The sequence below is a fragment of the Alligator mississippiensis genome, chromosome 3, assembly GCF_030867095.1.
Source record: "Alligator mississippiensis isolate rAllMis1 chromosome 3, rAllMis1, whole genome shotgun sequence".
NCBI classification, from domain to species: domain Eukaryota; kingdom Metazoa; phylum Chordata; order Crocodylia; family Alligatoridae; genus Alligator; species Alligator mississippiensis.
The window spans coordinates 265,539,076-265,557,026 of record NC_081826.1 but is presented as its reverse complement, the minus strand read 5'-3'; the positions used below and the strand labels follow the sequence as shown (position 1 = coordinate 265,557,026).

At 41.3% G+C, this 17,951-nt stretch overlaps 1 protein-coding gene across 6 annotated transcripts in view; it reads right to left on the bottom strand.

The window, feature by feature from the left end:
• PDE4D (phosphodiesterase 4D) overlaps positions 1–17,951 on the bottom strand; it is a 1,195,501-nt gene that overhangs the window by 273,229 nt on the left and 904,321 nt on the right. The window contains exon 1 of one of the 6 annotated variants that reach the window (XM_019495892.2): positions 3,260–3,674. The exons of the other annotated variants lie outside the window; for them this stretch is intronic. Coding sequence (XP_019351437.1) covers positions 3,260–3,324 — 65 coding nt within the window. The 5' untranslated portion in view covers positions 3,325–3,674. Of the gene's footprint in view, positions 1–3,259; positions 3,675–17,951 lie in introns of those variants that run through there. 6 annotated transcript variants of the gene reach the window in all.

The window sequence follows — 17,951 nt, the reverse complement described above, 5'->3', positions numbered from 1 at the left end:
GCTTTATTTTGAACATGTAGCAGGGACCCCAATTCCCCTGATTATCTCTTGTGAAAAGACAATGTTTTGCTTCCTCTGTAATTATCACCATCTTAATATGAAACAATGACTGCAGATTTTCAAATGAGCCTCAGAAACTTGGAGCATGTTTACATGCTATAATACAGAACCATTTACTAGTACATGCACTAGTTTTGGAGCCAGAAGCCAGGTGGCTATGTTAACACAGCAATCTGGCCTGACTAATTAGACCAGCTGAGAAACTCCTTGCTTCTGCATGCATACTGTTTCTGGCCCCCACGTTTTCTAATAACCTAAGGACCTTTAGAAAAGGGCTTAGGCTGCTAACTCATTTAGATGTTTTTGCAAGTTTTACCAACTGAGCCAATACTCTCCTAAATGAATTGTTTCTAGTTAGGAGCTATGGTATTCTGTAAGTTTTTGTTTGTGAAATTTCTTGTCAATTATTTATTCAACTCTCAGGTTTGCTCCCTTGTGAAAGTGGCAAATGTTTTGTTCAATGAACATGCCAATGTTCAATGAAGACCCTGGGGTGCCCTGAGATCCTTTTAAGGGTGACCCAGGATGCCACACTGTTGGGTGGGCAAACACGATTCATTAGATATTAAATAGGAGATTTCAAATAGGAATTTGGTGTATTAAAATTACTCTGACCTGTTGTGGTCTTTCCGAGTTCTTGGCAAGAGAAGAATTTGTCTACTGGGTTTTTTAGTCAAAAAAATAAATGAAAACTAAGGGTGCAGAAAGAAGTGCAGCTCCCAGCTGTAACTCAGAACAATTTTTACAAAGCATGCAGAGTTACAATGTTACCCCAGACCAAACAGAAGTTCACTGTTGATTCCAGGGGGAAGGGAATATAGTTGCCAGCTGGGAACCTATAGCCAGGTTCCCATAGCAATGGCCATAGGCGACTGGTAGGGGATACATGGGGGTGCACGTGCTCCCCATGACGGCCGACACTGATGCTGTTGGTAGGGCTGGTGCCCCCCCCCCGACAGGGCCGCCCCCACGTTGGGGTCAGGGGGCTCCAATACACCTGCCCCACCCTTCAAGGGGATTCAAAACCCACCAGGCTGAACTCCTTCCACTCCCTTTCATCCCTCCCATTCTGAAAACAGTGACAGGCTGGGAGCGCCACAGACACAAGTTACAAAAGACACTACATTTTGACATGTCTTTATCTGATATCTCATGCAATGAGGGATCAGATTTTTACTGAATCAACCATTTTTTAAGCTATTTGAAGCTGTGCACTTATGTTTGGTCACAACTATAAACTGGTTTCTGTGGCCAGATCAGGCAAAAATTGTCACTTCTGTCTGCACCTAAAAGCTGGCGTTTTCTGAGGAATGCCTCAAGTCTCAACAGGGTGTGAACCACTGCATTAGAGACAAGGGCAAATTTCATTGAGACATGCTGTCAAGAATTCTCCTGCAAGGAACTTCCTCTGCTGAGGGGGTTATTACAAATTGCAAGGTAGCGGATGGCTCCCAGTGCACAATCAGCTCCACTTTCACAATCAGCAGGAAATGTATTCTGACCTACCAGATCAATACAGCGCTCCTGAGGTGCTACAGTGACGGGGCCACATACCAGACAGGCAGATAGATTAGGCAGAACACCAAGTTGTCATATCCGCTTACATATATCAGCACATATCAACATGAAAGATTTTACTGTGAGAAACTAGAAACTTTCTTGCCAAGAAACCAGAGGAACAGTCAAGAAAGAAAGATATCACTGAAAGGTAGAAAGATTATTCAAAAAGATATTTACTGTATTTCTATATTGCTTTCTTATATAATAAGAAACAAACTCACATTATTTCAATAAGCCAAAGGCACTATAAAGGGATTTATTATATATGGTTTCTTTAGTCCAATAGAAGCCTCTTGGACACTACTGCTTTACTAGCTTTCACAGTACAAAGTATTATCTACCTGTAAATCACTGACATTTTCTCCCTACTTTATTCCATTTTCTAAAAAGAGAAAACTTCAAGATGTACAGCTACATCTTGCAGTCCTTGTTTAGACAAAACTATTCTTAGCATCAGAAGACTGCAACATTTATCGCATAGTTTGAGGTTATTATATTGTCCTAATTTACCTTTAATACAAGTAAGCTGGGAACAATTAATAAACAATTCTGTACAGTAAAGGCTTGGAAAGATTTAACTCAGAATGAAGAAGCTTGAGCAGCTGGTAGAAACATGAAGCTTTTATAAGCTGAGATCAACGATGTAAATTGATATATGTTACAACTAAATATGTATCTAACCATTCTGTCCCCTAAAAGCCCATCTGTTGATTTCTAAGCAAAAATGTGATTTTTCTGAAGAGGAAATATAGTGTTTTATATTAAGGATCCAAAACATAGTAGTTTAGTATGGTTCTAATGCTGGGGTCTGGACCATTACTCTAAAATCATTTAGTTTTCATATATGCATAATCAAGGATAAGTAAAAGTAAAGAGAATAAAAGAGGTGAGAAACCTCAGTAATTAATCAGAATGTGTCTACTTTGTATAGTTAGTGAAAAAAATGGCCCTTTCTATATAATTAAGCTGCACAAACTTTTAATGTTCTCCCTGCTAAGCAATAGGAATAATTAAACAGAAGATGCAGCCTTGACAGTTGCCAGCTGATAAACTTAGCAAGAAAACAACAGCCACTGTACTGACTTCTACATGGAGTTACCTTTTAATTTTCTGAGTGCATGGCAAATGCATACACCATAACATGTCACAGTCTAACTTTATGTCACTACTATTGTTGTCTTTTTTATGACAGTAACTCTGATCAGTCATTCTATTGATGCCAAAAAGAATAAACTGCATGCCAATATTCAAAAACAGTCAGTAAAAAAATAGCATTTTTATTTTACCCTAGATGACAAATCTGCAGGTTATAACTCAGCAAATTTTTATAATTAAATGAACTGTCATCTTTTTAAAAGTGTCAGAAGTGCAGAGAATGAAACTATCACATGTGATTAGACTATATAGTACATATGTCAGATAAAAAAAAAAATAGGCGCCAGAGAAAGTAAACTAATTTTGTTTTATTTTTTGCTATTAACTGTAAATTGACACTTAATTGGTAAGCATTTTCACTAACCATATGAAATAAGCCAAGCCAGCAATAAAATCAGTACTTTCTCACTCTTAGGATACGTGCCTGTGTGTTTGTGTGTGTGAGAGAATATGGGAGGAGGTGTTGAAAAAAATAACACATTACCACATTGTATCTGCAGTCCTTAGGGAGCTGGTAGATCGGGATCTTGGCTTCATAACAATACTCATTTTGAAAAATTCTCCAGTAATTTTAGCAGTCAAAGTTCAGTTGTCCTTATAAAGCTCACACTCCACGTATTCCATTTCAACATCAGCTTTGTTTAAAAAAAAAAGATCCTCAGAAATCCTCCTCCTGTAATAATCCAAGCTCTGAAGGAAGAATCCTAACACACTGGGACGCTTTCCTTTTTCACACTGAATTTACCCCAGCACTATGCTGTTCGGAAATGACAGTGCTTTTCTCTTCTGTCTTGTATTGCCTGGGGAGGAACTCTATTTTGAATGTATTCTCCATCTAGGTCACATGGGAACCAAAGCAGCTGAAAAGAGTCTCGATCTCTTTCTCATAGTCCTATAACAACAGGTTTAAAGGTCAATCACATTTAAAAAAAAAAACTAGTGATGGGCAGTCAAAGGAAAGGGGAAAAATGAATGTAAGCTATTGTAGCACAAATGAATTTCCAGGAAAATTCCACTTTCAGAATTCTACGTAAAATCATACCAATGGAGTAAAGGAAAAAAACCCAAAGCTTTTTCATCTTAAGTTCACCAGAAATGTTACCGGTGACATTAATTCGTCCCACCCTTTCCCCCTAGCCCCTGGCTCCTCTGAGATTTTGTGAATGAACAGCATTATTAATCTCCCAAAGCAGAAACTATTCCGTAAGGGACAAGTGACATTTATCTGAAAGAAACCAAAACACAGTGGGAACTTAAAGAGAAATTGAATCCTTATTGCCTGCGAAAGCCATATACGCACACAAATCCTGTTGTAAATCAACCAAGTATTTTCAGCTGTCTTTATAAAGCTCACACTCCATGTATTCCATTTCAACATCAGCTTTGTTTTTAAAAATCTTCCAAGAACCATCTTAGAAAATCTTTTTTACTATAGCTCAGTAGGACTGCTTGTCCTGCTAGAGTAAAGCCTATGACAGCAACTTGATCAGAAACAGCTAAGCTTTTTATTTTTAACTTCTAGCCAATGGCTTAGCATAAAAGCTTTCAGTCCAAGAGTAAATTTATTTTGGAAAAGTTTAGTTTAAGCTGGTTTGGCAATTTCACAGTTGGAGAAGGCAAAGGGGAACATACAGATTTTGCTTGGTTACCATTTATAAATATATATCTGTATTTAAAAATAGCATATTTGTGTGTGCTTGTGTTTTTTATATGATGTTTTTAAGTGTTCTCTGAACTAGTCTGTGTTGGAATTTCTTTCTAAAAATTGAAAGAGCTGAGTTCTTGCTCAACAAGTGGTTACATGCTTAATAATCCTTCCTTTGCACAATATTTTCAAGCAGACAGCACATATTATATATTATATAGCTGGGTAAATAGTGGTGAAATTTGAAGATATTTTATACCTAAATTGTTTCTAGCCTCATAAAATGACTCAGCAAATCACAGAGTCAATGTGCTACACAGTTTATTTAAAACATATCACAAAATTAGTCAAATGGGATATTCTGCTAGTTTGGGATGACAGTATGCAAAAGCCCTGTAGGTATCAATGAAACTTTGCATATTAGCATAACAACAACTCCATAACACGCATTATGGAGCACACTGTGCATTGACAGGAAAGATCCTGACTGCCCTGCAGGCTTGTGGCAGTCATCTGCATATAAAGTGCTCTACAACTGCAGAAAGAATTTTAATGAGGTTTCATGCCAAGCATTCTGTTCTTCATTCTTTCAGGCCTCTATCTTTCAAGTTACACCTCCTGCTACACAGAGCAACTTTAAGAGTCCCATGGAATTATGAAAGATAAGTCTCCACCGAATGGGCCAGGAATGATTTTACAGAGAACTGGAATGTAAAGGGTCCTGGGATCACAGGACTTTTAACAGTAGCTGAACCTGTCATTTCCTTGATAAGGCCAGGTTTCCTTGATAAGGCCAAGCTTTAAAGAACCTTGCTGCATCTTGAATCAAAGTGGAATGTACCCCCCAAACAAAGCAAAAGTGTATCATTATTAAACTTAAGTGCCAACACCAATACCCAGCCACTCTCAAATAGCTAAAACTAAGACTAACAAAAATGATGCATAGGCACGCGTTTTGACTAAACAGGCTCATGATGCATATAGGAATGAAATATTCAAAGGCTAAAATATCACGATATCAGGATCTCAGGATGGATATGTGTCCAAGTCAAGATGCTGCCTCAGACTATCAGAGATACCTAGAGTTCAACTAGGTATTTATCAGGCAGCAAAAGTAGGACAACTGTATTGTGAATAAGATCCCAAACAAACAAAGGATCAAAACCATTCCTCAGGCATCATTCCAGTCCAGCAGGGAACAGGAGGGTCCTGTAACACTAACAAAGCAAGTGTAAGGAGAGAAGTCTAGGGTACGCTGTTTGTTGTCTCTGCCCCCCCCCCTCCACACACACACACACACACACACACACACACACACACACACACACTCTCCTCTCTCTCTTTCCCCTGAATGCTCAAGGACAAGTTTAATTAAAAAGCCAGTGGAGGTCTGGGAGAAGTAGGGAGTAGAAAAAAGCAAAAATAAACTATGTAGAAAACCTACTATTTTTTAGTGAGCAGTTTGGAATCTTGCAAGCCTGGTGCAAGAGAAAAGCAATATCTGTACCTCCTCTGTTCAGTGACAGGGAAGAGATTATACATCCTCCAGTGATTCTGTGAACTTCATGATTACAAAAACATGCGAGAAAGACAAACTTTGTGTTGTGTTTTGGAAATTGTGGTAGTGTCTTGAGCATATATATATATGTGCATATATATATATATATATATATATATATATATATATATAATAGGGTAATGAGACATAGCATGGAAGACACACCAAGTTCATAAATTGTTCCCAAGTTGTTCAATGGAATGTTTATTATGAAATAAGGGTAGGAGCAGGCCCCTACATGGCATTGATCGAATAATATCCGAAAGAAAAATCACTTCTATTTTGGGGCCTTAACTAAGACCCCATTATCAACTAACTTATTTATTTCTTCAAATTGATCATATAATAAAGCTGAATCCCAGCACTGGACACACTAGGAAAAAGTTAAAATACTTATAAAATATGTTCCAGCCATATAAAATTTAAGATATACCCAGTGGTAAATCACACTAAGAGAAGTGTGAGTGGGACTCACTGAAGAGATGAGGAATCACGCTAATATCCTATTGAAAGGATAAGGGCCCTGGTAGGTAGGTAAAGAAAAATTATTAACTATTATCTTATAATAATTAATAATTCTAATATAATACAATATATAACTATTTCCCCAAAACTGTATTTTTGTTATTAAAAACCACTGTGCATTAATACAGCAACATAAACCTAAAATGTCAACATTTGATGTAAACATTTAAAGAGAAGAGTGAATGGAAATACATTTATAATTTTATATTGTGGTGTTATAAGTATAATGTTTTACAGATGCGTGTGTGTGTGTGTGTGTGTGTGTGTGTGTGTGTGTGTAGCTGAGCAATTACTTGGAAAAATGTGACAGCTCTGTGTGGTAGATTTGTTTGCAAAGTATTTTTAGCTGATAGAATTCGGTTTGTTTCTTTTTCTTTTGAATCACACACATAGAGCTCAGTATGGAAGGATATAACATCTATTCCTGAACTAGCCTTTGCTTATGCAATATCACAATTTACAGCAAGTGTTTATAGTACAGCTAAAAATTGAAAAATATAAGGATTCTACATAATGGAAATAATAAGCAATGGATCCTTCACTTCAGTAGTGCTACTGGACAATAGAATAATAATAGCAACTAAAAACAGAATAATATTTGCATCTGTCCAGAAGCTGATGTTTTGACTGTATATTCAGGCTCTGTTACTACTAAAAGATATGGATGTGATTTTAAAACAATAATAAAAGATATGCAGGAAAGAACCCATTTTAAGGGTGTTTTAGTTATACATCTTGAAACTAATATGTCATTGAATTAGAATTAATGTATGGTTCAGTGGAATTCTGTTTAAAAACCTGAAAAAAAATACTTTAGAATATGCATTATGGCTTAGGAGATGATGCACAGGACTGTGTCAGTTCAGTTCTAATGTTCTGTCACTTATTTGTAGTGTGACCTTAGGTAATTTGCTTTACTTTTCTGGGCTTTAGTACCCTCATTGACAAAGTGGAGGGAATGCCCCTTTCAACCCTTTATAGTATACTTTGATGAAAAGCACTACACAAATATTATTATTACTGATATACAGAATTTTGGAGGAGTATGTCCATAGTCTTCCTTTTTTAATCCAACTAGACTGGAGTTTGAGATGTATATTATTTGCAGAATGCTTAATGTCCTCACAAATATTTACTGTAAAAAATGCAGAAACCTACTTTTTGTTTTACTTTAGGAAACTTAAAAATGACATCAACTTATCAGGACAAAACACAGAACAGGCTCAAGTCTGGTCAAGAAAATGAAGAATGAAAGGACTATTAAATACATTGTTTTAAACTTATAAAAAAGTATGTCTGTCAGACGTGTGACTATTCTGATACATGGGATGGAATCTTCATTTTATGTAATTATTCATTTTTCAGAGCATTTCAATATACACCTAAAAAAACAGTATTAAACATTTTCCAAAAATCATTCATGGTCTTTCCCTCTTTTGCTAAATCTTTTAGATTTCATTTGTGTAACTGCACTCCATTGTCTCCATGTCCCTAGAAAGTGTTACTGCAATCCAAGGAACTTTACACGGGTCTATCAAGTATATCCAGCTATAGAACACAGTTTTTGGCTGGGCTATCAGTGATGAGTTAGGATCCAACTTACAGTCTGTAGTCAGATGCCACTCACTGCCGTCAATGGCCTGAATAAGGGCCAAGGAGTATATATATCCTCCATATCCAAAGAATCTAAGGGTACAGGAAGATGGACTAGCTACTGAAGAAGTCTAGCCCGCGAAGAAATGTTACCAGAGGTTAGCTTCCAATTACTAAAGTGCACCTAGCAGTACCATGCTGAAGCATGCCGTGCTGCTTTCTGCCTCCTATCTTCCAAACTGGAAGAAGTGTACTTGCATGGTACTGTGGATAGGTTAACTACTGTATTTTCTCATGTACAACAAGTCTCTGAATAAAATAGACATCTTGAGTGGCTATAGACATGTGGGATGCCTGCTCTGATACACTGTAATTACAGCATGTTAGAGCAAACTTGACTAATTGAGTCTGCTGGAACGTGCTAATTAGAATGCTCCAGCAGCCTCAACATCACATATATTCAGGGTCCATGCACTTCAAAATGGTGGGAGTGGTGCTTTAACTAAAGCTTGTTGAACAAGCTCCCAAGAGTTGCTCTAATTAAAACGCTCTCCCCACCAAAACATGTGTAAAGACACCCCTTGTTTTTGAAAGGTGGAATAAAAAAAATAAATTATTTCCTTGCAAGCTTCTACTGGGGAGGTGTCTGAGGGTAAATAAGGTGGACTGGGGAAGAGAACTGTCCACAGCTTGTGGCTAGAGAGCCCTGTGTGCAGTAAGTCCAGTTTTACTTTTGCTTTCCCTTGCCAGAGGATTATGGTATGGACAAGTATTTCTGGGACCACCTCGGGTTTCTATAATCAGCAATCCCTCAATTTGAGGATGATCTCTACCACAGCTCATAATTGTGTCCTGAGGTGACCTGAGACCAATCCTCAAGCCACAGATCCTTCTGCAGAAGCTTCAGGTCTTTCTTAGAGGAAAGTAGGCTGCAGGCTGGGATTCCTCACCTTTTTCTTCCTCTACTCTCTCTTCTCTGCTTTGAGGGCAAGACACCTTACCATGAAACAGGTTGGTTCTTGGTTAAGGTTGTGGCACCACTGGAGTCTGGCAACCAGGTCCTCCCAGCTCTTGATGTCACCATCCACTTTCTTGAGATAAGCTTTCAATGTGTCCTTGTAGCATTTCATCTGGCCATTATGAGATCTCAGGCCACAATTTAGCTGAGAACAGAGCAGCTGTTTTAGAAGTTGAGAGTCAGGCATCCACACACAATTTCTGGTCTAGCGAGGTTGGTGTCTGAGGATCACCAACTCAATGCTTGTAACACTGGCTTCAGCAAGGACATTGGCATTTGTGCAATGATCTTCCCATTTGATGTGGAGGATTTTCTGGAGTCATTGTTGGCGATTCCTCTCCAGGTTCTTGAGATGACAACAGTACATCATTTTACCCATGTTTCACATCCAGAGAGGACAGTAGAGATGACAACTGCATTGCAAACCTAGATCTTGATGTCTTTCCAGAGATCAAGATGAATAAAGAAACACCAAAGCAAATTCCCAAAGCATGCACTTGTGCACTATATTCTGTGCCGGATCTCCTCATCAATATTCACTCTCACAGTGAGATGGCTGCTGAGGTAGGGGTGGGGAGTGCTTGACTAACTCCAGAGTCTTTCCCTTGATGGTAATTTGGGAAGGAGGGTCACATTCATGGCTTGGAGCAGGCTGATAGAGCACTTTAGACTTCTTGATGTTGAGGAAGGGACCCAAAATTCAGTAGGCTTCCCAGAAGAGATCCAACACAGTCTGGAGGTTTTCCTCAGTGTGGGCAAGGATGGCGCAGCCATCAACATATTGTCCAGCTCACATTTAGGCAGCTTAGTTTAAGCCATCTAAACCTGAGCTGGGTCCCACGTGTACAAGCATTCACCACTTGCTGGGAGGAGGCGCAGATAGTCAAAGGTAAATTGTTCGGGAGAGTGTGGAAGGGCTGATGGGATCAGGTGGGGGGGCCAGCCCAATCTGAGCAGGTGTAGTCTGTGTATTGGCCGGGGGGGGGGGGGGGAGGAGGAAGGGGAACGGAGCGGGAGATTACAACTGCACAAGCCCAGAGCTGTGGTGAGTGTCTGGGTTCTCTCAGCCCCAGGGCTGTGTTGTGAATATATGCAGGAGTTCACTAGGCTAGGTTAACTCTAGGTCAGTCTAAAGTCAGTTCGCCTCTGGGAGACTTCAACAGGACCCAGGAGTTGGGCCTAAGTAATGGATGGAGTATTGAGTCCTTTGGTAACACTATGTACATTCAAATCATACAGCACTCAAAGAATGCTTACTAATTGTATATACAGTAGGGCTGTGGAAAGCTTTGGTCTCTGATTCAAGTCAGTGGAGATTTGGCCCAATTTGGTGGCCAAATCGCTCAATCTGAATTGAATCAGGAGACCCTTTAATCTCTCCAAATTGAATCAGAGCCCTCCGAATTGAATTGGAAACATTCCAAAAGATTCAGAGAGTCAGACATAGACACAGCTTTAAATGTTTTTTCTACATACTTCTAGGTAGCAGGGGCTCATGAGTGCCGTGATGCTGGGGCACATGAACTGTCCCACAGCAGTGCAGGGGGCTCCCCAGAGCGCTCAGCAGCAGACCCGGAAGTGGACTACAAGCATTTCCGGCCCACTTCCAGGTCCACCGGGGAATGTGCTGGGATCCCCTCCTGGCTCAGTGACTGGTGCCTCCTGGGTCTGGGGGGACACCTGGGGTCTCCCTGCAGTTGATTGCCAAGCTGGGGAGGCATAGGGGGGAACCCGCAACGCACTCCCTGGCAGACCCAGAAGTAGACTGTAAGTACTTTGCTTTGTTACAATTTGTTTGGTCCTCAGGCAAAGAATTCTTTCCCTTTTTTAACAAAATAGCTCCAGTTGAAAAATGTGGTTTGGGGTTTTTGTCACTGTTTTTGTTTTTGGGGGCACATAGAAAATTTGCAGTTTTCACTCACCACCCTTCCACTCTGCAATTCCAATCACTTGCTAAAATAAGTGAAGAGCACAGCTCTTATATTATAAGAATCACCTTATATGGTTAGATTGCATATTCAGTCAACCCCTGCCGCCACATTACTTATTCTTATTTTTTAAGCCAAGCATGTAACCCAAGTGAATGTCTGCAGACTGTAAACTCAGAAATGGTTTTATAAATCTTTTCCAGCATGGAACACAGAAAAAAAGCTAGAAGTTAATCTTTGTACTTTCTCGGAAAATTCATCAACTGCTTTGCTACAGTACTACAGTGTAAACAGAAAGAACGACAGTCATGACCTTTCACAATCACCTAATTCACTTTAAAAAGCATTATGACTGTAAACAGGAATAAGTACAATTTGCCAGTATCATATATTAGTGGGACAATATATGATAGTTTCCACATAGTTATAGCCTCCATGAAATTACTGCACTTAGTTTACAAAAGCCAATGTATCATATCTACTTAAATATTAGATAACTGTTAATAAGAGAACTCCCCAATAATTAGATTTTGTATATGACAAATTTATAAATGTTACAATTTTCCAGGAATAGAATCTAATTATTGTAGGTTTGCTTTGAATCTGTCCCTCTCCCACTGCTACAGCACAGAAAATAAATTTGTGGGGATGGGAGGGTCAAGAAAACTCCCTTGCCCTCTGCTTCCCCCAACAACTTCTTCCCTTTGCAGCTCCTTCCTTCCTACTGCTGTAAACAGTGCAAGTCCTGGCCTAGTCATAATAGTGATTACACATATGTAGGATGGCTAGAGGTTAGAAGTCTCTGGAACATGTAAACTTCTGACCTTGATGATGCTATGACCTACTTAGGAAACTGAGGCATGTGCAGTTGAAACCTTGTTATATAACCAAAGAGCGGGAACTTTATGTTAGTAAGCTATGAAGTGATAATGAATATGAGCGGTCCAAGAAAATGATACTGCTGAGTGACATTGATTGATTGAGATGTGCAAGCAGTGATTGGACCATGGTATGATTGGCAGGGGGTGTGAGGCAGCCACTACAAAAGCCAGCATGAGATGCCATCTCGGTGTGTGTGTGTGCATGCATGTGCATGACTGTGCAGGAGAGCGCATGTATGCATGCGTGTCTGCGTATGTGGTGAAGAGTGCGTGCACCGAGAAACTGTGTGAGCTGAGCCTGAGAGTTTTGAGTGGTGTTGAATGTGTTGGAGAGGCTGGGAAGTGTGGGAGTGCGGGTGCTGAGTGGAGTGTGTGCAGGGGCACTGGAATTCTCACCTGAAATACTCACCTTCATTTCCCCATAGGATGGGTAAAGTATCACCCTTCCCTTTAGAGGTCTCCAAGTACTCCACTTGTGGCGGGAAGGGTAGAAATCCTCTGCCTGGCAGGGGTCTGACAGCAGGCCCTGCAGCCTGGGTGTCAGTGCTGGGCTGCCACCGCTGGTGACAGGCTGGTATGGCTCTCTGTACATATTTGTATATAGCGTTTTGTTAAGTGGTTGTTAACTAGTTCATGTTGCTATGATTATTGTTATTTTGTGCCTTGTAATATAGATTGCTTATTAACCCTGACTTTGGTGTTTGTATTCATTAATAGTAGCAGGCCTCAGGGTGGGGCTGGGCTGCAAGCCAATACTCTGAGGGATTAACCCTTTCAGGTGCAAGCAAATCATAGACCCCTGGCACAGTAGACGCCTAACAAACCTCTGCCCCTCTAATTTCCATAGCCCTTGAGCCAGGCCAGTCTTCACGGCCAGACCCTGCTCTCCCTAAGCACATGGAAATGAGGGGCAAAATTGAAAATGCTGACTTTAAAATAAACATACTTGTCTTAATCTGCATATAGGCAAATTACTATGGCCACCCATACAATCATTTATCTAAAATTGATGCATTTTACCTTTTTTTTAAAAAAAAACTGCTGCCAGTTTTAGCACAGGTACTCCATAAACACAGTTCTAAGCAGCACTTTTGTGCCTACTTTTATTACGTATATAATGAGTGTGTGGGTGGGGGTGAGGGGGCGGGGGGGGGCAAGATCTACCTTTGGTGCAGAAGACCTGCACATTCCACAGTGCCGATTGTGACACTGACCATTTCCTGACCATTTGCAAAGTGAAGATTACAGCCAGGAAACTATATAGAGCCAAACCTAGGAGTGAGCCTAAGGTTGATACTGCTAATACCAAGAACCAGAGGAAGTGCCAAGAGTTTGAGAAGGCTTTTGACCTGAGCATGTTTGGAAAGTCACAACCACAGAAAGCAGAAAAAATTTGGGAAGGTTTATCTATGAAACAGATAAAGTTAAAGTTACATTTGAGAAAAAAAGACCATCCAATAAAAACTGGTTAGAAGAAAATGCAGAAGAACTGTTACCTGTCATCAACATGGAGAACACAGCTGATCTGGAACACAACAGGAAGCCAACAGAGGACACCAAAGCAACACTTCAACAGGGAAAAAATTATGTACAGAGAGCAGCCAGACACTGTGCAAATCAGTGCTGGATTAAGCATTGAATTCTGTTTGTATTTCATCACAACACAGGAAACCTAAAAGTAATGTACGATGGTCTGAAAAAAGCTCTAGGCTCCATTGTCAACAAGGCTGCCCCTTCAAGTCATGCAGAGAAGTCATTACAGATAGAAGCAAGCAGATGTCCCTTTGGGTTGAACATGACTCAGAGCTATACTCACAAGAAAGAAACATCACCAGTGAATCACTGGACCAAATACTGACTCTACAGATCATTCCAGAGTTAGATGTGGAGCCCACTATAGAAGAAATAAGTAAGGCCATTAATTCATTATCAAGTGATAAGGCTCCTGGAAAAGATGGCATCCCAGCAGAAATTCTCAAGTGGAGGAAAGAAAACCTACTACCGTATCTTCATCAGTTGCTACTCAAATGCTGGAAAGAGGGTGAGGTACCACAAGATATGCGTGATGCAAACATCATCACTTTGTATAAAAATAAAGGAGATAAGGGTGACTGCAACAACTACAGAGGCATCACACTACTAAGCATAGCAGGAAAGGCTTTTGCAAGGGTCATCTTGGCGCACCTACAATAGCTGGTGAGATGTATCTATCCTGAATCTCAGTGCAGATTTAGGGCTGGAAGATCAACTACAGACATGATATTCTCCCTGCATCAGCTTTAAGAAAAATGCAGAGAGTAAAACTGACCTTTGTACATTGCTTTCATAGATCTAACCAAAGCATTTGGCACCATCAGTAGAGCAGGCCTATTTTCGATCCTAGAAAAGATAGGGCACCCACCAATCCTATAAGTCTTATACATTCCTTCCATGACAACATGAAAGCAACCATTCAGTTTGATGGGTCCACTTCTGACATCTTCAAGGTGAAAAGTGGAGTTGAAGCAAGGATGTATTCTTGCCCCCACACTCTTTGGAATCTTCTTCTCAGTACTCCTGAATTGCATGTTTAAAGACATGAAATGTGGAGTTTACCTCCATACACAGTCTGTCAGAAACCTCTTTAACCTGGCACAACTTAAGGCAAAGACTAAAGTTAGAAAGGTGCTTATCAAGGAACTTCTATTCACTGATGATGCTGTCCTTATAGCCCATGACAAAGACCTATTACAAGAACTCATGGATTGCCTCTCAAGATCTTGCCAACATTTGCTCTCACCATCAGCATAAAGAAAACAGTTATACTATGACTAGATCCATCAATCATCCTTAATGAGAACCAGCTATCAGTAGTCAGAAAGTTCAGCTTTCTAGGTTCTACAGTGACCACCAACCTCTCACTGGATGAAGAACTTAATGTTTGTATTGGAAAGACTGCCACTAACTTCAGCAGACTAACTAAAAGAGTATGGAACAACTCAAAACTTACCATCAAGACCAAAATGCTAGTGTACAAGGCTTGCATACTCAGCACTCTCATGTATGATACGGAAACATGGACAGCTTATGCACATCAAGAGAAAAGGTTAAGCAGTAGGGCTGTGTGACGCTTCAGGTGCTGGTTCAATTCAGAGGAGATTTGGCCTGATTCGGTGGCCAAATCTTTGAATCTGAATTGAACCGGGACCAATTAAAACATCTGAATCAATTCGAAGCTCTCTGAATCAATTCAGAAAAGACTCAGAGCGCTTCAGTGATTCAGGCAGTTCCCGCCCACTGTAGCAGGGAGTTGGACCCAGACTCCGAGCTGGTAAGTAGGGGCAGGGGAGGGGAGGCTGGAGAATTATGGGGGGGGTCCCTGCCAGGCCCCATCCCCTGCCTGCTTCCCCAGCCCTCCTGAGTGCCCCCCACCCACTGTCCCAGCTCCCCCATGACTGCCCCACCCACCCCAGCTCCCAGGCCCTTTGAAAAAAAAAAGCCCCCACTCACCGGCTGTTGCCAGACAGGGGGGCAATCCCTGCTTCCCTCCACTCCCCCATGCCATGTAGGGGGGTTCAGTCATGAGCCTCCAACCCCTGCCCACTCCCCCAGCCCCGCCCCGTGGCTGCCTCACTTGCCCCAGATCCAGCCCTTTAAGAAAAAAAACCTGAAACTCCCCCCACTCAGACTCACCAGCTGCTACAGTGGCCTCAGGGCTTTAGGGGGCTCATGAAGAGCTTCCCCAACAGCACGGGGCAGTGGGGGGCAGCGGGGATCACCCCATACCGGGCAGCAGCCAGTAAGTCTGGGGGTTTTTTGTTTTGTTGAATTTTTTTTAAAGGGGCCGGGAGCTGGGGCAGGGGCTCACAGCAGAGCCCCCCACATGGTGTGAGGCAGTAAGGGGCAGTGGGGATCGCCCCCACACCTGGCAGCAGCCAGTGAGTGGGGTTTTTTTCCCCCCAAAGTGCTGAGAGCTGGGACAGGCAGGGCAGACATTGCTGGGACTGGGAGAGTGCATGGGGGATGGGGTCTGTGTGATTCAGAGATTCAGTTGATTTGGCAGCAGCCGAATCTCTGAATCAGATTTGGTCTAATCAATTCGGGACAGTGATTTGAATCCCGAACTGAATTACTGTCCCCCGAATTGGCTGAATCCGAATCCAAAGCGAATACTAGCAGCTTCGCACAGACCTATTAAGCAGCTTCCACCTCCTTTGTTTACACCACATACTCATCATCAAATGGCAAGATAAAGCTACCAACACAGAGGTTCTTCAAAGGGCAAATTTACCAGGTGTGACAGCCTTATTCAAACACAGATGACTGTGCTGGCTAGGCCATCTGAGCAGATTGGAAGGTGGACACATACCCAAGAACATGCTATATGGAGGACCATCGGAGGAAACAAAGAACAACAGGATGTCCCAAACTTTGCTACAAAGACACATGCAAGTGAGATATGAAGGCATTTGGAATTGATCCTGACCAATAGGAAACCTTGGCAAGTGATCATAACAAGTGGAGTCATTGTTTCAACCAAGGCATCAAAGTCCTCAACAGAAATTGGCTCCAACAGCTTGAAGAGAAAAGAGCCCATAGGAAGCAAGCTGCTCCCAAACCACCCAATCATGACTTATACATTTGTAACCACTGACACAAATCATGCAGATCTCAGATTGGGCTATACAGTCACACGAGACACTGCAAACCATCTACATCATATGCTGCAATATCCAATGTCTCCCATAGATGAAAGGATGCCAAATTGCATAGATACATAAATCAATCAATCTCACTTCCAAGGCCAAATCAGTTCTGAATTAAGTTCCAAGTTTCAACTGAGCAAAACTCAATCATTCAAGTCTGTGTGGTACTACCACTGGTAAGTATCCTGCCTCCCAGATTTTTCTGTCTGGGGTTTCAGATCTTTCAAATCCATGACCAGCATCCTACATGCAAGCCTCAAGCCCAGAGCCCTTGGAGTTCAAATGCTCCCTAGTCCTGCTTGCCCCTAGCCAAAATACCAAAGGAGCAAGCTAGAGGGAAAGCCTGAGATAAAACCCCCATCACCATAAATTGTGTAGCTGAGATCCTCACATTTGTAGACTCTTGGCCTTCACCTTGTAACTACACCAAGTCATTTAAGGCCAAGAAGATCATGGCGTCTCCCCTGCTCTCCCCTGCCAGGTACAAACTATGTATGATATTAGTCCAAAGTCAAAAGGCTCATGATTTACCACATAGCTAATTGGGCTTTGTCCCAGCAGTCAACAGCATTTCAAGCCATGGTGACCCAATAGCTGAGCACTACTCCGTATGTGTGTACTCCACATACTCCATAAAGGATCCATGTGCTTATCAGAACCTCCACTCAGGACTGGAATCAGGTGTTCTTGTCATGAGTCCTGGGATCCTCCAAACAATTATATGCAGAAGAAGCATAGGGCAACCTGGTCTGGCTCCACCTCATCAAGGGTGGGGCTACACTAATCACTTGCAACAGATTGAAAGAGGGGGTGACAGAGGGATTCTGGGTGAGCTGTTTGGGTCCGTTTGGTAATTTTTGGCAGACATTTGAGGCTGGTGAAGAAAAAGGAATCATTGGAAATTGGAAAGAAAAACACAGTTCAGCTGCATGAGTGAAAAGAAAGTTGAAAAGTATTCAATGGAGTGGCTCACCATGACTTTAAAAAGATTTGGTGCTCAGGGGGCTAAGTACAATGAGCACTACCACATATATTATTCAAATGTGCTGCACTAACCTGTCTTTGTGATCAGTTACCATCAATGCGTTTGCCTAATATGAGTCATATATATGACTCATACATGCCTAATATGAGTCATATATTAATAATCAGTGTTAGCTACATTCAATCAAGTTCAGACTTGCTTTTCATTCCTCAGCACATGCTGCCTTTAGCAGCAGTTCAAAGATAGACAATGTATTTTATGTGATTTCCCTGTATGCAAACACAGGATGAGGAGCCTTTTTCCCCTGTGCTGATTGGGGGGGAAATCTCATTTTATATTTGAATACATATAGTAATAA